Source organism: Pteronotus mesoamericanus, unplaced genomic scaffold (genome assembly GCF_021234165.1).
Source record: "Pteronotus mesoamericanus isolate MK-2021 breed Mesoamerican mustached bat unplaced genomic scaffold, CSHL_Meso_final contig_46, whole genome shotgun sequence".
Lineage (NCBI taxonomy): Eukaryota > Metazoa > Chordata > Mammalia > Chiroptera > Mormoopidae > Pteronotus > Pteronotus mesoamericanus.
Genome location: NW_026555170.1, coordinates 940,910 through 963,800, shown reverse-complemented (window position 1 = coordinate 963,800; position 22,891 = coordinate 940,910). Strand labels below are relative to the sequence as shown.

At 42.0% G+C, this 22,891-nt stretch overlaps 1 protein-coding gene across 1 annotated transcript; it reads left to right on the top strand.

The window, feature by feature from the left end:
- Positions 1-9,338: 9,338 nt before the first annotated feature.
- LOC129074108 (olfactory receptor 6J1) lies at positions 9,339-10,309 on the top strand. Its single transcript, XM_054577781.1, is given in 3 exon segments — positions 9,339-9,532; positions 9,534-10,079; positions 10,081-10,309. Coding segments are annotated over 3 exon segments (969 nt in total).
- The last annotated feature ends 12,582 nt before the right edge of the window (positions 10,310-22,891 follow it).

Genomic DNA, 22,891 nt, shown 5'->3' with positions numbered 1-22,891 from the left:
CTACCCAGTGCATTCGCTTGCTTTGCCCTCTTCCTTCTAGTTTGAACCACTCTCTGAGCTTCCTTTGATCCTTTTTAAAAGAAAATCGTTTTTTTCCATCTCAGTCAGTAGTGTTTAGTCTGGAGAAGTCTCAGGAAGCCTAAAGTACTAAAAAAAAAAAAAGGGAATTTCTCCCTAGTCATTCTGCCTGTCAGATAGTAGGCACTGGTCTGTCCCCCAGTATGAGCTCAAAGTATTCCAAAAAAGCAGGGGCAGCCACCCCTGGATACACTCATCCTTTCTGGGACAGAGCTCCTGGGAACTACAGGCCTGGGGAACCAAGACATGTGCTTCCCTTGTCCACCACCAGGAGTCTGTCTGGAGCTTGTGGGGGAGGCAAGTCATCTCTATGACAGGTTAGAAAACACCAGGGAGGTACTGTGAGTGCTTGTGTACTTGCCGAGAACTTAGAAATGTGGGAAACAAATGCCCCCCAATCAGTGGTTCTTAATCTTTTTTGAATCACAAGGCCATTTGAGAATTTGACTCTTCCCATCTCCCTCCCTATCTAGATATGCTATTTTGCATATAATTTAAGGGATTTCCCAGCATACCCTGAAGTTCATCTGTGGCCCTTCTGCTCTAGGCTATAAGCTCTGGAGGTGAGGAATGGGTTTGTTTTCTGATACGTGTGTGTTCAGCATCTACTAAAAGTGCCTGAGACACAGGAAGTATCAAACATTCATTGAGTGGTAAAGAGCAGAAGCAAACTTGCCCTTGAGGCAGAGGTCAGACCAGTGGCATCAGCACCTCTAGAGACATTGATAGTGATAGTTCTGTCATTATTCCTGACATTTAAAGCCAGGGCTGATGAAGATCGGCCCTTCATTTTTCAGATCCTCTGGTCCTGACCTAGTCTGGTGATGCGAGACATGTGGGGTCAATAGTGGTTGCAGGGAAGAGATGAGAAGTGACATTTTGAAGATTTTCACATTGCTACCCAGTTTTCGTCATGGCTTTCTTATCAATTTATTCTAAATGTGTCTCTGCAGTCAACACTCAGTTATTTAGGCATGCTGCATTTACTGAGCATCTTTAGGGTCTACTGTGTTCCAAGAGGATGCTTGATAGATGCTGAAGTCCTTGAATCTAAATGAGGGTCAGAGTTCTAATCCACTTTTTATATGCAAATTTATACATGTGAATAGATATGAGGGAACACTTCTTACCTCTATTTACTGCAGAACTCAAGGCACTAATGTAAGTGGATGCTCTGAGGAATGGGCTCAGGGAGCATGTCAATGGAGCCAGACTGGGGATGGATGTCATCTGTTCTTCCTTCCTAGCTACACTGGAGCCTTGACTCTTGCCCAGCCAAAATATGCTGTTGTCCCAGCTCAGTAACAGACATTTTTCCTTACTATTTTTTAATTATTCAATTACTTTTTCATCATCCTTGTCCTTCATAACCTCTTCATATATTTGGTGCTGTTGGCACTCTTGCCATCTTGAATTTCTCCTCCCCTGCTTACTAACACTGCATGACTTTGTTTCTGTTGTTTTATTTCTGACTCCTCTTGTTCCCTGTGGTGACGCCTTCTCCTGCATTTTTTATTTTAATCCCCATGTGAGGACATGCTCACTGATCTTAAAGAGAGGGGTAGGGAGGGAGAGAGAGAAAAATTGATGTGAGAGAGAAACATCTGCGTCTCATACACACCCCAAATGGGGATAGAACCCAAAACCTAGGCATATGCCTTGACCGGAATCCAACCCACAGCCTTTTGGTGTATGGGATGATGCTCCAACCAACTTAGCCACACTGGTCAGGGCTCCTTCTCCTGACTTTTAACTGAAGCCCTTCACTGAGGTTCCATTCTTTTTTTTTCTTCTCTACATAAACTTCTCCAGAGTGTACAGTTTCATATCTACTTGCTTGCTCACTCACTCGCTCATTATTGAGCCTTCCTTGTATCCCTTACATGATATTGAGGCTTAGGGAATACCAAGATGATTAAAATCTAGTTTCTGCCTTCAGGGAATCATAAAAGTGCTAAATGGTAGCCTGACACAGCAACTGGCTCTTTCTACTCACATTCCAGTGCTCATTGCCCCCAAATTAAAGACCATAAAGCTCAATTTTAATCTCACATCTTCCATGAATCCTGGGCATGCACTTTCAGTGTTCACTGATTTTCTTGTCCTCCAAACTGCTGTAGTCAGGAGAGCTGGGTTTTGCTCCTTCAACCACTTTGTTACCTTGGACGATTCATTTAACCTGTATTGTACTTATTATCTCCATCTGTGGGATGAAGGGGTTGTAGCACTAGGATCCTCCCCCATCTTCAAATTTCCATGGTTCTATGATCATACACAGTTGAAGGGAGGTGATGGCTAATGTAAAACAGTAAATATATAGTGAAGCTAATGCTTTTTAGGTTCACAGGCCAGCACTCAATCCACTGAGCCACACCAGCTTGCTAATGCTTTTTAACAACTTATGAATAGCATCCTCATGAGTTGTTAGTACATCATAAAATTGCTGGTTGGGTCTGGGAAATATTTGTCCTTGTCACCTATCATAATTAGCCATTTGCTGGAACCATTAATATGCTCAGGTAAACAAAAGACCGGCATGGGAGTGGCTGGAATTAAAGAAGGATAAGGTGGCAGCCTTTAACTTTCTGGAAAGATTGTACTCATTGCTCCACGGTCATTGACTGACCTTTATAGTAATTTTGTGGCTTAATCTATAAAGTTATGAATGTCGTTTATGTTAAATAAATTTCTGTACAGTAAGAGTTCCACTTGGGACTTAAAAAAGAACTCTGATTAGAAAGGTGATACTGTTTTCCTAGTCACTGATAATTTGAATTTAAAAAACAGAGGTGCAATCAAGCTAGCTGACTAAAGGGGTGTGCATGTGTGTGTAATGATAAAACATATGGCAATGCAAATGAATCACACACAGCATGGCTGAATCTCTCAAATACAAGCTTGGGCAAAAGAGGGTGAACACAGAACAATACATGATTCCATTTATATGCCTATCAAAAACAAGCAAAAATTAATCCATGTTGTTAGAAATCAGGATGAAGGTTACCTTTGGAATGGAGGTGAGGAATTTGCAAGGGACTTCTGAGGTGCTGGTACCATTCTATCTCTTGACCTGGGTGGCGGTTATATGAATGTGTTCACTTTATAATAATTCATTGAGCTTATGACTTGTGCACTTTTAGGTATATGTGTTACATTTAAATGACAGAAGTTAGTAAGTTCTACATTGTGGATTTCTGATTCCACGTACAAGAAAAGTATTTCTAGAGAGGGAGAACCTCATGTAGGTTTGAGCAGGAGGGACCAGAGCCGGACCCTGGATATTAGGTGGATGGAGAACACATTACCAACGCCAGGACACATGGGGATACATGGCCAGTTTGGAGCAGAGTAAGGATAGTGGTTAGACTGAAGTAAAAGATGTGCGTGGGAGTGTGTAATGTGGGAGCAGAGGCTGGGATGTAATTCTAGGAGAGATTAGGAGTGGGGCTCTTGTGGTAGGCTAAGCAACTTGGGTTTTTTTCTTTGGGATGGAAGATCACTGAAGATTTGGTATATTGTTAGGAGTACTTTAGAGTGTTGGAGAAGATGGCGCTAGGTACCACGGAGCGGTAGGGGTAAACACAATCATTGTGATGGGGCTGGAGATGGGGGCAGATGCAGGACTGCGCACTGTGAGGCTCTCAAGAGATTTCTGGTGGTGTTAATGTTGGCTAGAGATCTGACTTCAGTTCTTGCTAGTGTAGACAGGTTTGGGTTTGCATCCTTCCCCAAGTGCGCCTCTAGGGCGTCAGGCTCAGGCTTGGTATTCAGGGACAGCATTGTAAATTGTGCCCCCAAGGACTCGTCATGACTGGATCCTTCTCAGAAAGTGTATGCTCTCGCCTGAACCAATCCTGCCCCGCCTGACCCACCCTGCCTCAGGGGAGGTCCAGCCATAGGATCCAAACATGAGACCCTTCCACAGTATTGTTGCTTTCAGCCCTGAGAGTGCAGAGTCAGTTTGGGGTAGTAGAAACCTCAACGTTACAGTGCCTAAGCCCAGGCTGCCGTGTGGGCAGGACATGCTGGTGGTGGCCAGCTGGCCTCTCTAGGCTAGTGTGGGTATTGCTTATTCTCCTCCGTCAGCATCGCTCTGAGTATTGCTGACCCTTCTGTGCAGGGTGGGTGACAGAAGAGTAGGTCCTTCAATCTGGAAATCCTAGGCTAAGAGGGTTAACAAAATTCTCACATAGAGAAGAATCTTCCCTTTGCCTTTGCTCTTGGTAGACAACTAGATATGCTGTTCAAGGAGAAAAAAATTGAGGCAAAATTGTGACCTGACAAGATGTATGCCAGGGCAGAAGTGATAATGTTCCACGGTAGGATGGCTAATATCTCAGAAGGGACAAGGAAAACAGGATTTTTTCTTTGCTAAAATTGTAGAATAGCAGAGCTTCTTGAAATAACGGCAACACTAGATATGATGGTTTACGATTTCCTAGGGTACTTCATATGAATTATCTTATTTTTCCATTTTGAGATTCTCAACCAGGCTGTGAGAAAGATTAGAGAAAGGGGTATTATCTCTGCTTGTCATGTGAAGATTTATGTGCAGATGTCTGGAAAGATAAGGTGATTTGTCCAGTCATAGGGTGGTAAGATGTGGCACTTGATAGCAAGTCTCCTGGCTCCAAGTCCTGAGTTTTCTCAACAGATTCTATCCCTTCCTCAAGATTTAAAAAATAATCCTCTCCTGAGGATATATTTATTGATATGAGAGAGAGAGAGAGAGAGAGAGAGAGAGAGAGAGAGAGAAACATTGATCGGTTGCCTCTTGCATTTGCCTGACTGGGGACCAAACCTGTAACCTAGGTATGTGCCTTGACCGGGGATCATGATGCTTCAACCAACTGAGCCACCAGGCCAGGTCTTCTCCTTCCATGATGTTGGACTGTTCTTCAGTCATCCTAGAAGAAATTTAGCCTGGGGACACTTGGCCTGCCGGTCTCTGAAAAAAATCTCATGGGTAGATGGTACATGTTGTATTGAGGGGACAGAAGAAGAATAAATGAGAGAAGCAGGATGGTTACTGCCTATCATGTGAGCACAGTGTTTCATGTCCAATTGCCCCAGAATCAAGAAACAACGATGACTGGGCTGCAGGTACTGAGCTGGACTGGAGAGGGGACAGGGAAGATAGTAGCAGGAAGGGGGGACAAAGCTTCATCCTGCAGCTTGGTGGAGAGGCCGCTTCCCCACCACTACCCGACCCCAGCCTAGTCCGACTGTGTAGACAGTGTGGGAGGCTCCAGTTGGTCAATGGGTGGCTTAGCTAAATTGCAGGCCACTTCTTCACCCGCTCAGGGTAAGAGCCCCAGAGGATTCATAGGCCCCTCAGTGCTGGAGTGGTTGCTATGCCCTGTAACTTCCTGAGCTGCATAAATATTCAACAAGCTAGATCCTTCAGTTGTCTACAGTACGTGCATGCTTGTCCAGGCTTCACAGCTGGAGCAGAAATCTAAATGAGTCAGGAAGGGTTCATTTCACCTGTCAGATGCTGCTGACCTAATGTGGATAAAGCTCACTGTGTCTTTTCATCAACATAATTGCTGTAAAAGATCCTAGGTGGCAGCAAAGCCCAGACGAGCAGACCTGAGCCAGTAGCTGAGAGGCCCCCAGTTGAAGTGGGTGTGGCTTTCCTGGGCTGCCTAGAGGGCAGAGTTCCTGTTCTAATCTAAGGTGTGTATCGTGACCTTCATTACACTTCTTGATATTGTTGATATAAAGGAGTGATTTTCCACGGGATACAGTGGCAGTTCCTGCAAAAAATGTATTCTGAGAGTTAAATGACTTGTCTTGTTCCTTCATCTTAACATTTCTAAGTTTGATGACAAAGCCCAGGTTCACTCTCTGTTACCATTCTTGATTTGGTAGCCTTTTAATAGATCTGATAGTACTAACTGCCACGTGTGTGAGTGTGCGTGCGCAGGCGTGCGAGCGAGAGTCTCTTAAGCGCAGGGGTCAGGGCCTCTCCCTAGGGCCATGGCGTTTGCCCTTACCACACTCCTTCCTCAAGAGTTTTGGCAATGACCCATGTTACAACATGGAGGAACCTTGAAAACATTATAGTAAGTGAAAGAAGTCAGACACAGACTACCACATATTATATGATCCATTTATATGAAGTGTCCAAAATAGGCAAATTTACAGGCTCAGAGAATAGATTAATAGTTGTCAGAAGGTGGAGGGAGTTAATAAAAAAATATATTAAAAGCTGCTGATTTGTATACTTTACATGGGTGGATTGTATGGTATGTGAATTGTATCTCAAGAAAGCTTCCAAAAATAAAAAAAGATCCCTGTACGATACAGACACAGTGAATTGGCAGGAGAGACTGCATATATGACATGCCTATGCTGAGGTGGGGCAGGTCTTGGGGACAGTCTCATGCAGGAAAGGCTGATACAGAATTCTGACTCAGTTTAGACCAGCAGAGGTTAACCCAATCCTCAGGACTTTTGCAGTTTTCTTCCTTGAGAGATTTATTCCTTTGGTTCCTAGTGCAGCCCATAGACCCCTTGGCCACTAGTAGGAACATGGCTCCTTCTATCTACTGTCCATGCCGACCTTTTATGAGTATCTGAGCCCAATTTAACCTTGTCGCTGGAATCTGTTCCCTTGACATTTGGTTTGCTTTCTAGACTAATGGCCCAGGGTAAATATCCTGTGAAAGAAATTTTGCTCGCTTTTACTTTTTTTCCATTTCTGTGATTTCCCTGAACTCAAGTTCCTTCACATTCTTTAAGACCAAGAGCTGTTCAGGGCAAGTATTTTCCTATCACCTCTGAAGACTCGTGTCAATCGCAGATCCTGCATCGTAGCTGGCGCTCAGTGTGTGCTCGCTCAGGCACGTTTCTCCCTCACCCCTCGTAACCACATATATACACAGTCAATAATCAATATATATATATATATATTTCCTTCTCAGATAACTATAACTTTTTTTTTAATATAAAAGAAACGCTGGTTCATTTAGAAAAATACAGAAAATATAGGCAATGTAGAAGAAAGTAATGATCCCCTGAGTCCTACCATCAAGTAATAACCACTTTTAACAGTTTGGCATACATTTTCTTTACATTTTTAAGTGTAAATTTTGGCACATATTAAAGAATATATTTAACATTTACTTACATCTATATTATAAAGCTTAATGATTTCTTGAACACCATGAAACCCATCACCCAAATCCAAAACAGATAATGACTGATACTGTTTCCTCCCGTAGCCCATGCCCCGCCTGCCCACCCCAGTGGTAACCCCTGTTGAGAAGTTGGTGTTTATCATTTCCCCTTTATAAAAAAAATCATATTTTATTACACCGTGCCATGCCTATACAATATGTTATTTAGTTTTGTTTGTTTTTAAGCTTAAATTTAAAAAAACTTACTGTGTGTAGCCCTCTGGGATCGCCTTTTCACTGATGTTTCTGATTCGTTCTTACTGTTGATTGAGCTATAGTTCATTCATTTCATCGTTGTCTAATATCCCATAGTGTGGTCAACCCACTATTTGTTCTCCTGCCTTTGGACATTGATCTGTCTTTCCTTTTCTTCTTTTCTTTCCTTCTTACCCTCCTTCGTCCCTCCTTCCCTTCCTTTCTTTCTTATTCTCTCTACTGTGAACATTCTTGCTTGTCTTCTGGTGTGCTTGTACAAGGTTCTCTACCTAGAAGTAAAATTACTGGGTCACAGAGCATATGAATGTTCACTTTTACAAAGTAATGACAAATTACTTTCTAAAGTAACTATATAAGTTTACATTCCCACCAGCAATGTAAAAGAATTTCTTTGGATCCATATTTTCCCCAAACCCTGTTATTGTCATATTTCTCTTATTGTACAATATAGTGTGTATACACTGTTATCTTGTTGTTGTCTTAATATGCATTTCTCTAATTACTAATGAGATCAAGCATCTTTTTGTGCATTTATTGGCTATACTTCTTTCCTCTTTTATAGAATTCAGATCAAATGCTTGGCCTATTTTTCTAATTAGATTGCTTTTTATTATAGCTTTGTAAGGATTAATATATCGATTATATATTACAGATAAACATTTGCCCAATATCTGTGTCACAAATATGTTTTCTCCATTTGTAATTTGCCTTTAAGTTTATTTTAGGGATCTTTTAATAAACAGGAATTCTTAATTTTAATGTAGCTTAATTTATCAATATTTTATTTTTTTGTTTAGCACTTTTCAGATCTTCTTTAATCAGTTTTTTCTACCCTAAGGCCCAAAACAATATTTTCCTATATATTCTCTTAAAAGTTTTCATTTTTACATTTAATTTTTTTGTCCAGCTAGAATGGATGTTAGTGTCTGATATGAGGCAGGGAACCCAATGTTACTTTTTCCCCATATGGACAATCAGCAGTACCAGTTTCCTTTCACCTCTGACATATAGCATTGTTTCTTATTTGGGTGGGTCTGTTTCTTGGCTCTCTATTTTGTTCTGCTAGTCAGTTTGTGTGTATTTGTGCCAATTATGTTATTATGTCATATTATATTACGTTATAACATTAATTATGTTGTTTTTATGTCTTGTTATCTACCAGGGTAAGTCTCCCCCATGTTTCTTCTTTTTCAGCAATGTCTTGATTATTGTAGGACCTTTGCTGATTTACATTTTACCTCCAAAATTAGCTCATAATGTTATTACAAGTTTATAACTTGCTTTAAAAACCTTAATAATAATACATCATGACTATTTGTTGTTACATAAAAGTTGTCATTTACATAATATAGTAAAATATACTTTTTAACAGCTGCCTATGTTATTGTTTCAATGTATCATAATTTATTTATTCCATCCCTCATTTCTGGATAGTTAAGTTGTTGCCAAATTTTCATTATTATAAGCAATTCTGTGATGAATGTTGTAGCAAAATCTTTTAACACATCCATGACTATTCCTTCCTGATGGATTTCTGAGTCTAAGGATTTGCTCAATTTTAAGGATTTTGATACAAATTGCTATATTATTTTTTAGAAAGTTTTAATGAACCGTGTGACAGTGTTAATCTCAAGGCACACACCTTTGTTAACAAAGAATATTATTACTTAAAAAGTTTCAGTTTGATAGGCAAATAATTTAAATCCAAGTTAAATTTGTATTACATATTTAGTCTATATTAACACATTTTATGGTCATATTTTTCTAGCGAGTAACCATGGGGTTTTGTACACTGAACACGCTCCTAAGCACTTTCTCGTTTTGTTCCGTCGGAGGAACTGAGTCCTGCCGCCCAGGCCCATGGCGAATCAGGCTGCCACCGCGGGGGAGTTTATTTTGCTGGGATCCCACCTCAGCAGGCCGGTGGAGCTGCTGTTCCTGGCGCTGCCGCCGCCCATGTTCCTGGTGACCTTCCTGGGGAACCTGCTCATCATCTCTGTTGTGCTGTCCTACTCCCGCCTCCTCACCCCCATGTAGTTCTTCCTGTGCACCCTCTCTGGACAACCTCTTCACCTCAGTCATTTCTCCAAAAGTGTCGGCCAACTTAGCATCTGGGGATAAAACCATCTCCTTTGCTGGGTGTATCACTCAGTGCTATTTCTACTTCTTCCTGGACACAGTAGAGTTTCTTCTGTTGACAGTCATGTCGTATGATCGCTATGCTGCTGTCTGTTACCCGCTGCAGTACAGCACCACCATGAGACCTTCTGTCTGCACTGGGACTGTTGTGTTCTCTTGGGTGGGAGGCTTCTTGTCTGTGCTCTTTCTGACCATCCTCATCTCCCAGCTGCCCTTCCGTGGCTCCAACATCATTAACCACTTCTTCTGTGACAGTGGGCCCTTGCTGTCCTTGGCTTGTACGGACACCACTGCCATTGAGCTGATGGATTTTGTGCTTTTGTCCACTGTCATCCTCTGCTGCATAGTCCTGGTGGTCTATTCCTATACATACATCATCTTGACAGTAGTGAGCATCCCTTCCTCAAGTGGAAGGTAGAAGGCCTTTAACGCCTGTGCAATAGTCGTGATTTCTGGTGGCATCAGTGTTTAACTATATGACACCCTCCCAGAAAGAATATCTAGAGGTCAACAAAATCCCCTCAGTACTGAGCAGTGTTGTGACTCCATTCCTCAACCCCTTCATATACACTCTGAGAGACGACATGGTGTTGGGGGTGCTCAAGGACATGTGGGTGAGGGTTCAAGCAGCTTTAAAAAAGAGAATAATGACAATGCTCAGGAGCAAATTGTTCCCTTACAAAGACCAATAAAGAGGGGCTAGTCCCTCTTCCTCTTTACCACTATGTATGCAATGTATAAATTCCCAGTAATAGAAAGAGAGGACTTACTTGAGCAAAAGGATGTTCTAGCTAAGGGATTCTGAATGGTCTGTAGTAGAAAGAAGACTGAGCTCAGAGACAGGGACCTGAGCTCTGGCCTTGGGTCTAACTTGAACTCTGCGGCCACAGCTGTGTCGCTGTGTCACCGTGTCACTGTGTCACCAGCCACTCTGACCCTCAGCACTCTCATTTGAAGTGTATTAGGGCTGGACTTGATGATCTCTAAGTCTCATCCACACTGAATATTCTAAGAATTACAGAAGAGCCTTGCAGCCCTATTCAAGTCCCAACATGGTTGGCCCCACGTCCTCCTGGCCACAACTCTTTCACCAGTTGGCACAGAAGTCCTTCCTGGTCCCCTCCCCATGGACCCTCTTTCCTTCATCTCTAGGAATCTTTCCAGGAATAACTTTTATTATTCTCCAGTCTACTGTCATATCCTATAATCCATTGTTTTTCCTCAGTGGACATTTGTAATGATTTTGGTGGATATATGTAGTCTGTGTTATGTTATAATACTGCTTCTTATTATAGAACATATTTATAATATCCAACATGCTCACATTCTTATGTAAGACATGACCCTGTTCCTTCAGCCTCCAGTGATTGACTTATGGATGGATAATTGGGAGACACAATTCCTTGCCTGACCAGTGATGTATGTATAACCTGTGTGGCTTGGCTGGGACAGATTATTTGCGCAAACAGATGTCTTTTTTTTTGAGACTTTGAATCAAAAGATGCAGAGACTGTAACAGACAACAGAGATGCTCCCCTTGGAAGCTTGAGCAACTTTTACACCTGGAATGGCCTTTCCGGGGCCAAGTACAAACTGTTAAGTAATTAGAGGAAACAGTCTGGCCATTAAGAGAATGGAGCTGGTGTGGAGAGCAAAATAGAGAAGAAATAGTAGAGAGACCTCTCAGCTGCAGAGACACAGAGTGAAGGGGCCTCTTTTCTGATGACTTCCCAGGCCAGAGAGCTGGCAGAGGTTTATTTCTTATTCCTAGGTTTGATGAGGTTGCTTGTACCCATAAATCAAACCCCTTTTTATTGAGTAATTTTGAGAAGGTCTTTGTTTCTCATGACCAAAAGTTAGCTTGACTATAAAGTGGGGTTCTCTCTGTCTGCACCAAGTGTAACCCTCCTCTTTTCTAGCTCCAAAGAACTAGAAAGATGTCTGTTTTAAACTGAACTCTTAGTCTGAATTCTTGGTGCCCAAATACTGCCTGGGATGCTTCACCGGCACCACCTAGGCCTATGGTTCTGGTCAGTGCAAACCATCTTCCAAGTCATCGCAAGCACTTCTTTTCCTGTCCCTTTGGCCTCTAGCACGGCGGCATCCCCTTTGCTTGAATTGACACCTGTACTTCCCATGGACCTGGTCAGAAGGACGCAGCATCTCTAAGGAAACTCTGTAGAGTGCTGTGGAAATAAATAAGACCACCCAAATGAGAACAGAGGTGTTTATCCAAAACTGGGTATAGCAAGGGAGTCAGCCACCATTACTTAGGTTTGACTCAAAGTTAGGCAGAGAGTGAAAAGCTTTGTAGCGGAAGAAGAGGGTACGGCTCAGGTGTGTTCTGATTGGAGGGTTTTGGCATGGGGAAACTGGAGGTAAGCTAATTACAAGCCAGGCATCTTTTTTGGTTTGTTTTTTTCATTCTGAGTCCTTTATTTTGACACATGTCTTAAATGGTTGCAATTTGCTGTGAGGTAGGTTTCCCCCAACAACTATATCAAGATATAATTGACATACAACGAAAAGCACAAATTTAAAGGTTGCATTATAAAAAGTGTAAGCCTGTCTGGGACCGTCACCACAATCAAGAGAATTAACAAACATATTTGTCACTCTCAGAAGTTTCCCTGTGCTTTTTATTTTTTAAAAATGTATTTTGCTGCTTATGCTATTAGTTGTCCCAATTTTCCCCTTTGCTCCCCTCTACCTGGTACCCCCCATTCCCTCCAGCAGTCTCCCCACCCCTGTAGTTCATGTCTATATGTCAGGCATTTAAGTTCTTTTGCTTCTCTGTTACCCATACTGTTCTTAGCAACCCCTTGTCTATTTTGTACCTACCAATTTGTGCTTATTAATCCCTGCACCTTTCTCTCCATTTCCCTCTTCCCTCTCCCAAATGATAACCATCCAAATGATCTCCACATCTATGATTTGTTCCTGTTCTGCTTGTTTGCGTTGTTTTTTAGACTCAGTTGTTGATAGCTGTGAGTTTGTCATTTTACTGTTCGTCATTTTGATCTTCTTTTTTCTTATATAATTTCCTTTAATATTTCATATAATAATGACTTGGTGATGATGCACTCCATTAGCTTTACTTTGTCTGAGAAGCGCTTTATCTGCCCTGCAATTCTAAATAATAGCTTTGCTGGATACAGTAATCTAGGTTGTAGGTCCTTGCTTTCCATCATTTTGAATACTTCTTGCCAGTACCTTCTAGCCTGCAAAGTTTCTTTTGAGAAATCAGCTGACAGTCTTATGGGAACTCCTTTGTAGGTAACTCTCTGCTTTTCTCTTGCTGCTTTTAATATTCTCTCCTTATCTTTAACCTTTGACATTTTAATTATGACGTGTGTTGGTGTGGTCCTCTTTGGGTCCAACTTGTTTGAAACTCTCTGTGCTTCCTGGACTTGTATGTCTATCTCCTTCACCAAATTAAGGAAGTTTTCTTTCATTATTTTTTCAAGTAAATTTTCAATTTCTTGTTCTTCCTCTTCTCCTTCTGGCATCGCTATGATTTGGATGTTGGTACATTTAAGGATGTCTCAGAGGTTCCTAAGCCTATCTTCATTTTTTAAAATTATTTTTTCTTCCTGCTGTTCTGATTGAATGTTTTTTTCTTCTTTGTGTTCCAAATCATTGATTTGATTCTTGGCTTCATCCCCTCCAGTGTTGGTTTCCTGCAGGTTTTTATTTCACTTAATGCAACCCTCATTTCTCCCTGGGCCTTTTTTTATGCTGAAGTACCAAATGTGTTCATGGAGCATCCTGATAGCCAGTGTTTTGAACTGTGCATCTGATAGGTTGCTTATCTCCATTTCATTTAGTTCTTTTTCTGGAGTTTTGTTCTATTTTTGGCGGGGGGGGGGCATATTTTTTTGTCTCTTCATTTTGGCATTCTCCCTGTGTGTGTTTCTGTGTTTTAGGTAGAGCTGCTTGACTCCCTGTCTTAAAAGTGTGGCCTGTTGTAGAAAAGCACACTGGTAAGTTGTACGGGGCAGAGCCTCAGGCAATCGTTAGGGTGAGGCAGCCCACGCCACTGCTCTGTGGCTCTGTGTCAGGGAGGGCTTGCAGAGAGGACAATGCTGCTGCATAGCCTCTGGAGTTTTGCCCAGGAGGAAGCTGTCTCCCTACTCATACTTCACTTTCTCCCCATATGCCACTTGTACTCTTCTAGCTGTTGCCCTGGTGCTGAATCCCAGAGAGGGTGGGTCTGTGTGAGTCCTGAGTGCCTTGTAGGGCCCTTAAGAGGACACAGTTTCTTCTACTACCCAAGACCCCACTGGTGTTTACAGCCAGAAGTTATGAGACTTATCTTCTCGGTGTTGGGATCCTGGGTTGGGTGGTCGGGACTGGGGCTGGGATCCTTCGTTCCCAAGGGATCCCTCCAATTTTTTATCCATCACATGTGGATGTGGGACTGCCCATCCCGGTCTTTATGCCTCTCTCTGCCTTTCCACATCTCTACCCCTCCTACCTTTCTGGATGAATGTGGCTTCTTTAACTCCTTGGTTGTCACACTTCCATACAGCTCTATTTTCTGACAATTCTGCATGATATTTGTTTTGTAGTCTAGCTTTATTTTTTACTATAGTTGTGTACAGAGATGAAACCTGTTTATCTATGCCTCCATCTTGACCTGGAGTCCCAACCCAGGCATATTTTGTGATTGGTTTGGGGGGCAAATGTGGCTTTCTCTGATTAGTCTTGAGCTGGAAAGAGGTGGAGAGGGGAGGGGACAGTGAAAAAATAGGGAAGCTGGCAGCCCTACCTGTGGCCTGACCATTCTGGGTTGACTGCTGTAGAGGTGGTAGTTTGGCTTCCCTGCCTGGTTGCTTCAGAGTTTGAGGGTAAGAGCCTGGCTATTACCCATTTACATATTCAGTCTCCCGGTTCTTAACACATCGAAAGTTCTTGTAGCATTTTAAAGATTAAGCAGAGGAACAATCTTCCCAAAGCTGACAACCCATCCCATGAGTAGCAGATGATGAAAGGTGAGCTCAGATGAACAGAGTTTAGTTGAGGGTTTTGCAGGCCAGGAGTGCAACGGTAGAGACAGAAAGTTTCTTTCATGTACTGAAGACCCTGCATCTTTGAGTGATGCAAGCTCCAAGATTTAGACCTTTGGCTGGCAGACCCTGCCCAAGGCATACCCTGTTGTAGTACATCTGGCAAAGCAGTTAAGGTTCTGAGGCCCAGTCTTCCATGAGATTAAAAAGACAGCAGAATCTGAGGTCAAATTGGTGGAGAGAAGGACATGAGGTCTCTGCTTCCCTACAGGATGCTGAGATGGCCTCATAACCAAGTCCCCTCTGGAGGTTCATGACTCCTCAGCTGCCCTTCTTTCCTCGCCCGAAGGAGTCTTTAAACCATTGACCAAAAGTTTCTAAGTTTGCATTTAAAAGCAGCAACGAATATCCAAGTTCCCACTATGAACCTTTAGCCAACCACTTCCATTCACTTCCTATCTAAACCTTTCATCCTTTGTAGGATTTGTGTGCTTGTCTGTCTTCTCCAAGAGACAGGAAGTGCCTTTGAGGGCAGAAAACTGGATGTTTCTGGGTCCCCTACCCTATTTCTCACAGGAACCTACGTCAGTGTTTCTCTTGCTAAGCATGCTCAATAAATAAATACTAAATAAAATGAAAATGTGTTCGGTTTAGCAATAGTCCATTTTGAAAATGCAAATCTTAGTTTGGACTGGATTGGGGCACTCACATTTTTTAAAAATTGATTTTTTTGAGAGAGAAGAAGTGAAGAGAGAAACATTGATTCACTGCTTCACCTATGGATGCACTCACTGGTTGATTCTTGCACGTGTCCTGACCAGGGATTAAACCCACAATCTTGGTATAGGAGGATTAGATGACATTCTAACCCATAGAGCTACCTGGCCAGGGCTGGCTCTCATATCTAAATAAAACAGTTGAGTCTATCAGATAGGAGGAGAAACCAGCCTGAGGGCACTGGGAGGGTGGGCCCCTGGTATCAGGACCTGGTGGTGTGTTCAGATACGGAGATGAAGGTCAACAAAGAAGAGTTTTCCCTCTTGAAATCTATGCCTCAGCTGGTCTGTACTTGCTCCCACTTTTATACTCATTCCATTTCCAAGACCAAATGGGAAGTAGCTTTTTCCCTCCCTCAGAAGTCTGAGCCTTAAAGATTGCCTATCTTACGGTCTTAGAAAGCCTGGGGATTGGGATAATGAAACCGAGTGTCCTTATGACTTTGATTGAAGTTAGCTTTAAAACCTAGCTCTAGAAATCATGTCTCTATCCCTTCAGAGACCTAGTCTCCCTCCCTCCCTTACCCCCAAATACAGTAACCCTTGAGGCAGCAGAAGACAGCAGCTGGGGCCTGACTAATGAGCACAAGGTCCAGACCACTGTGACACAAAAGATAACAAAAGAAACTAAGTTATGTTTTAGTTTCTGAGCCCTAAGGTGGACGATCCCCTTGCTACTTTCCCATGAGACTGGACAGAGAGACTCGGGAAAAGACCTCAGAACTGCCCTCAACGCCTGAAGAAATGCTTTATTACGCTTAAGTTACCTGCGACCAGTGAGCTCTCAGCATGGCCTGGAACCCTTAACCCACGGTGTCCCATGATTTCGCTCCCTGTAGTCTGTAACCTACATGCTTTCAGGGGTCAGTTTGTTTAGAGCGCAAGCTCTCTGCTCTGCATTGGCCAATTCAATATTAAATTATTTTTTCTGTCTATACTGCAAACTCCCCCTCGGGCATTTTGTTGGGCCAGTGCTTGCATGCAAGGGGATCCAAGTGAAAACATTGGGGTTCTGGAAACAATAGGGTCCAAGTGGGTCCCAGCAGACTTCTCTAATCTGTGACATGACTTCTTTTTCCTAATGTATCTGTGACCCCCAGAGCCCCCATTTGCCTGTGGCCTCTGTTAGCCTCCCAGAGCAGGCAGAAGCGGGAAGGTGGGGGCGGCGGAGGTGCTCCCACGCCCCCACACTTGCACAGCCGTCTGAAGTCTGACGCTCGGCAGCAATTGAGGAAATATAATAAAAACAAACCCCCTGCCAACCCCCCCAAATCTCTCCACAAAGGCAGAAGAGAAAGAAAACGGTGTTACTACTGAATACACATTAAACCAGAATGGGATGAGCATCACAGGAAATCCTCTAAGAAGATTGCAAGAAGAAAGAAATCTCATCCTTTTATATAGCCAAACAGGTACACAAATTACACACATTTTCTCAAGATTAAATAGCTAGTCCTCAAGTGAGAGGACTTGACAGCACCATTATCACACATAGTTCATTCTAAATTCACTTGGTAAATGGACCATCTGTTAGCTAATCGGCTTTATCTAAGGAAAAATAAACTTGTGTCTTCCAGACGGGAGGTAATAGGAAGCAAGGCGTCCACTGGAAGTGAAGGTGCTACCCTCTGCAGAGACAGGGAGATAGGGGCTCCATCTTCCTTGATTACGCTTCAAAGAGATGGTTCCCAGGAACTTGAGAAGGACAGTCACAAAGCTGGCCAGAGGCTTCTTCAGCTTTTTGACATATTTAGGTACATTTCAAAGAGACAGTGAGCTCACCCTTGAAACGGATGTCATGGATGTGAATCAAAACTAGGATCACTTTTGACTGGAGAGTTTTTGTGTTTTTAATCTTTAATATTTAATAATAAAAATGCATATTCATTGTAAAATTTTAGCCAGTACAGAAGTGTATAAAGTAAAGTATGAGAGCCCTATCAGCCAGTTCCACTCTCCAGCAGCTAACATTGTTATGTTTACTGAACATGTACATGTTTAGTCACACATGCATCTTTATTTTACAAAAATGGGACAGTGGTATAAGAATTATCTGTAATTTGATATTTTAAAATCTTTCCATGTCAATGCCTGTAAAACTATGTTTAGATGTTACTTTTATAAAAAATAAGCACTGAGATCTCTGATGTTTTGTTAATGGTGCTAAAATTTATTAGAAAAATTCCTTCTTTTAGGACTTCCGGCTCATAGTATGTAGATTAAAGTTCAGTAGATTAGTTTGGTAGGTCCTGCTAAATTGTCTATAAAAATATGGTAACAGTTTCCTCCCACATTGTGTGAAAATGTCCATCTTCCTCATTGCTGGCATTGCCAGATATTGTCAATCTTAAATTTTTTGTCAATCTGCATGTAAAAAACAGTTTCTTATTATTGTTTTGTATTCCCTGTATTACTGGTGAGGCCGAGCATCTTTTCATATATTCTTCAGTTATCTGTATATCTTCTGTGAGTTGCTTACATGTATTTTTTTGCTTGTACACAAACATAAACTATTTTCCTCCTGGGTTGCTTTTTCTTTTTTGATTGCTTGTTATAAACTATTTTCATTGTTTATTAAAACATTGGTTACTATTTTGCATACCCTTCAATCCTGCAATTTTACACCTAGGAAGGAAATCATTTGTTAAATGGGCAAAAAATGAATGTCCAAGTTGCTTAACACATTTTTTATAATATAAAGACATCCAGAAGGCACTCTAAAATTCAACAACAGAAAGTTGGGTCAATATGTTATGGCAAATCTAAACAATGGACTACAATTAATAATATATTTCTTATATGCTTATTTACTGATATAGAGATTTACAACACTGAAATTTTGTAAAATTTTATAAAGTGCTTTGTCAGTATGTTTTCATTCTGTTAAATATATATTTATATAGAATAATGTATGTGTATATGTGTAAAATGTATACATATATATTCCCAGAATACATATGTGTATATATATTAAAAATATTTAATGTGGTTATTTCTAGGTAGGGTAATCATGGAAGATTTTTAAAAAGTCATTTTTTCTTATTTTTCTACAATGAAAATGTTTTTTTACATTTTTAAAAAAGCAAAAATATTCTCCAAATTGAACCTCCACTGTGATCAGGGTATAGTGGAAACACTGAGGCTCCTACCAGTGCAGGGGATGGGGCCTAACGTTGTATTAGCTTTTTTTTGGCAGCTTCATCTTTTTCTGCTTAACAATGAGCCTTTAGTCCCGTAAAGCCTTCATGTAGGCTTAACGTTTTCACATGAACTGTCCTTGCTTTACTTGTTTGGTTCATTTTTTAATATTAGAGACTTAATATTTCTCTCTCTGCCCACAGTTGGATTCCATCAGAAGATAACTGGTAGCTGTTTTCTGACTGGCGAAGCCTCTTTTCCTCCTCAGCAGTTGACAAAACCATTGAAACTTCAAGTTTGAGAGCTTGCTGTCCCTTTTGAACCCCTTAGGTAATTTTCCTTGGAACATTTTGAAATCTGACTTACTGAAATCTATAAAGACTTACATCTGACAACCTTTCTTCCGTATTATAGTAAATGAAATTGTCAGCAGGCAAGAACTTACTGGGTCCTCTGCTTTTAGCAGGAGACTTCGAGTCCTGATGTTGGGACCTCTGGCTCTACTTTATCCTGCTTTGGATCAGTTTTGCAACCTGAATTTAAAAAGCGTCATCCATGGCCTTCTTATATCTTAACATCTATTCTGTACTCTTGCCAGGTTTTATTTTCCTGTTCAGTTCCTCTTTCATTTCTATCCACACGGTTCCATTTTCAGTTTTGTGACTTCTTTTTATACTTATACACTCCTGTTGAATCTCTAATTATATCACCTTCCTCCGGACAAAGTTATTTTTCCACAGTCACCCTCTATGCATGAGCTTCGTGTCATCTATCTTCTTGTGACAAAAATTCAAGTTCCTTTCCAATGCTGGTCTTCAATAACATAGCACTTCTTTCAAATTTTATTAAGATTAATTAAAATTACAAGGGAAAATTCTCTGCAATTGCTATGATTGGCAATAAGGAGTAACATTTCCTCTCAACCTCCAGTCTTAGAATACCAGCATCTTTTCAGAAAATAATAGTTTAATCCTGAAAATGTTAGAGAGCACATAATTTCAGAATTTAAAAATATTGAAAAATCCAATTTATTTCATCATAGACCAGAAATACTTTTTTATGGACCAGTTCCAGTCTGCTCACCTGTGTAGGAAACCAAGAAACCATTGCTACAGTACATGATTTTGCAATTTTATTTCTGTTTCCTTGAAAATTTTAGGAGGTATTGTACATGATGCCCATTTTCTGCATTAGCTACCTCATAAATCTATCGGAGGCCTGTACATCTGCCATGAGGCACAAGTCCTCCCCCAAATCCTATTCCCAGACATGATATTAGTTGTCAGGGGTTCAGTGTCATGTTCTTTCTTTTTCAAAGATAAATTTAGGAGATCAAAATATCTCCTGCAACCCCAAATCCTTCAGAGTCCTCTTCAGTAGCTAGTACCATCCAGGTTTCTTCTGGTTGTAGACTTGGTTCTCATATGTATCAATTGAAATACACAGTTGCTGAATTGTCACAAACTCTATATCAGGCCTCAGAACACACTCAGAGAAGGAGCACCTAACCTTTAGCAAGGCCAGGTTTGCAGAGGGCTCCTCCCTGTCCTTTACAGAGTCATCAACCAGAGAACAGGGCCTTGCCGTCCTGGGTGGGGGAGGGCTCAGTGCATCAGTGGACCTCCTTAGCATTCTGTCTAGGAATGTGTTATTCTCGCAAAAGTGTTGGGCTGCTATTGTCTTTCCTCCTCAACCCTAGCGAAGTGTGATATCGATGTTTAGGAGGATAATGGCAAAGACTTTTCTAGCATAATAATGCTCAATTTATACTGTGAAAAACAGTCAATATCAGCAAGTGAAGAGATAGTTTTTTCTTGGGCTATTTCACCTGGGTGGGTTTGGGACTGACCCTCAAAAATCTCAATTGTCTCTCTTGCTTCTGCAAGACACCAGGACCCTGGGGGAGGGGAGAAGGGAGAGGGGGTCTAGAAAAAGAACTGAGACCCCATCCAACGAGGATTCTGTATGAATTGAAAGGTCACATGTTGAGAAAAGAGATGTTTTACACCATTCATCGAACATTGTGTTTGTTATCAGTCAATGGGATTATTTTCTAGTTGGTCATGAACTGTACATGCAGCTGTGGATTTACAGGATGATATGTCAGAATGGAGGGAGGTATTTTTCAAGATTTCATCACCCTTTGCAGTGTGATACCAAACTGCATTTTTAACACACATATTTTTGTGTCTATCCCAAGGAGAAAGTTAAATTTAGCACATGTTCAACTAGCCATTGAACAGTGAAGGACCTCCCTAGTCTTGCGTTAGTCATAGTCTTGACTATATGTGGGATCTCTCCTTGTAAATTGCTAGTCCTCACGAGTTTTTAGTGTGAACTGTTACCATAAATACTTAGAATATACCAGGAAAGGTGTTGATTGGGTGGTATGTTCACAGTGATTTCTTAGTCCTAGCCCTGGGAATGTTAGGAATTCCTTGTTCAGGTGTGTGTGCGTATGTATCTCAGCACGCATGCATGTGTGTAGGCCTTGTGGTGTAAACAGGGCACTCCGGGTGACCTTCAGACCCTTCTTGCACTTGCTCCTGAGGAATGTGCTGACACTGTGTTGGGAAGATAAGATGAGCATGTTGTGGAGCCTCCCAAAGTGGTTCTGGAGCAAGGAGATGAACTTGCAGAGCCATAGACCCTACTTCGCCACCCCAGGGCCTTCTGGGTTAAGTGCCAGAGACACAGGGTCCCTTAGATCAGTGCCTGTGAACAGGGGGCATCAGGATCTCTCAGGGAATGTGTTTAAATGCAGATGTCCTGGTCAGACTCCATCCAGATTTACTGAATCAAACTGGGGAACGCAGCTCAGGAATCTATATTTTATTTATTTTTTATTTCTTTAAACTTGCTGGAGGGCATTTTTTTCATTGCTTTTAGAGTGGAGAAGACAGAGAATAGGGAAGAGAGAGAAACATTGATGCAAGAGAGAGGCATCGATTGGTTGCCTCCTGTACATACCCAGGCCGAGGATCGAACCCGTAACCTAGGTATGTGCCCTGACTGGGAACTGAACCCACAACCTTTCAGTCTATGGGATGATACTCCCACCAGCTAATCCATAACGGCCAGGGCCAGGAATCTGTGTTTTAAAAAATATCCAGGTTGCTCTCCAAGAAGGTGGTAGCATCACTTAGTGGTGACAAGTTCTTTTGACTTTACCTCCTAAACATTTCTTGCATCTTTCTCCTCTGTGTGTCCACTAGCCACTGGCCAAGTCCAAACTACCAGCATCTCTGGCCTGGACCACTGCAGTAGCTTTAAATTTCTCCTAAAGGGACTCAGCCACCTCCAATCTGCACGCTACAGAGCAGCCAGAGTGGTCATTTCAAGTCTCAAATTGGATTGTCATACTCTCCAACCCACCGTGACAGTCAGTCATTTTTTTCCCATTGTTTTTAGGATGAACACAACATTCTTTTCATGGCCGGAGGGCTTGCATGATGGGGCCCCCACCCACCTCCCAGCCTCACCTCACAGCCAATCATCCCTGCTAATAGGCCTTTGTGCTCCGAAGTTCCCTCCAGGTTTCCTTCCCTCTCCCTTTGCACTTCCTTCAGGCTCAGCGGCCATTACTTTCGAGGGAAGCTATCCCAACCTCTCAGGGGCAGGCCCTTTCAGTCGCAATTTTGTATGATTTATGTAATAATTTTATGAAGTGTGCCTCTCTATGCAGAATGTAATTTTCCAGGAAGGCAGAGACCACTTTTCTATACTATTGTAGCCTTACTGTTTGGCACACAGGGTGGGGCAAAAGTAGGTTTACGGCTGTTCAGATGGAAAATAATACAATAATTAATAAATAGCAAATCAAGAATAAACTCTGTTCCATGGTCTCACAACTGTAAACCCACTTTCGCCCCACCCTGCACCTGCCCTCCCCTCCATTGGCTGGGTTGGTACTCAGGCAACCCTCGGTCGCAGAGGAGACACAGGTTCTTGGGTGGATCAGAGCTTTACAATTGCGCTGAGTTCATTCATCCTGACATATACAGTGTTATGTGCTGCTTCGAGCTGTGGGATTCTAGGGACCTAGCTGGAGTCAGCCAGCAGACAGCGGGCACTGTTGGTAATGACTTGAACACTCGGCATATCTCACTTATCTCGGCTCAGTGAAAACTTTCATTGAACATGAACTAGGGGCCAGATGTGCCCCTTGTTACTAAGTAGCTTATGAACTATGGAGGAAAGATGGACGTGAAACAATGAACTACACATGCATGACTTTTACAAAAGGGGGAGTTTAGGGTGCCATGGAGACACAGAAAAGGGGGCCCAAGTCCAGGAGTGGGGAGGTGGGGGTCGGAGACAGGCTTCCCTGCATAAGTTAGGAAGACAGGTT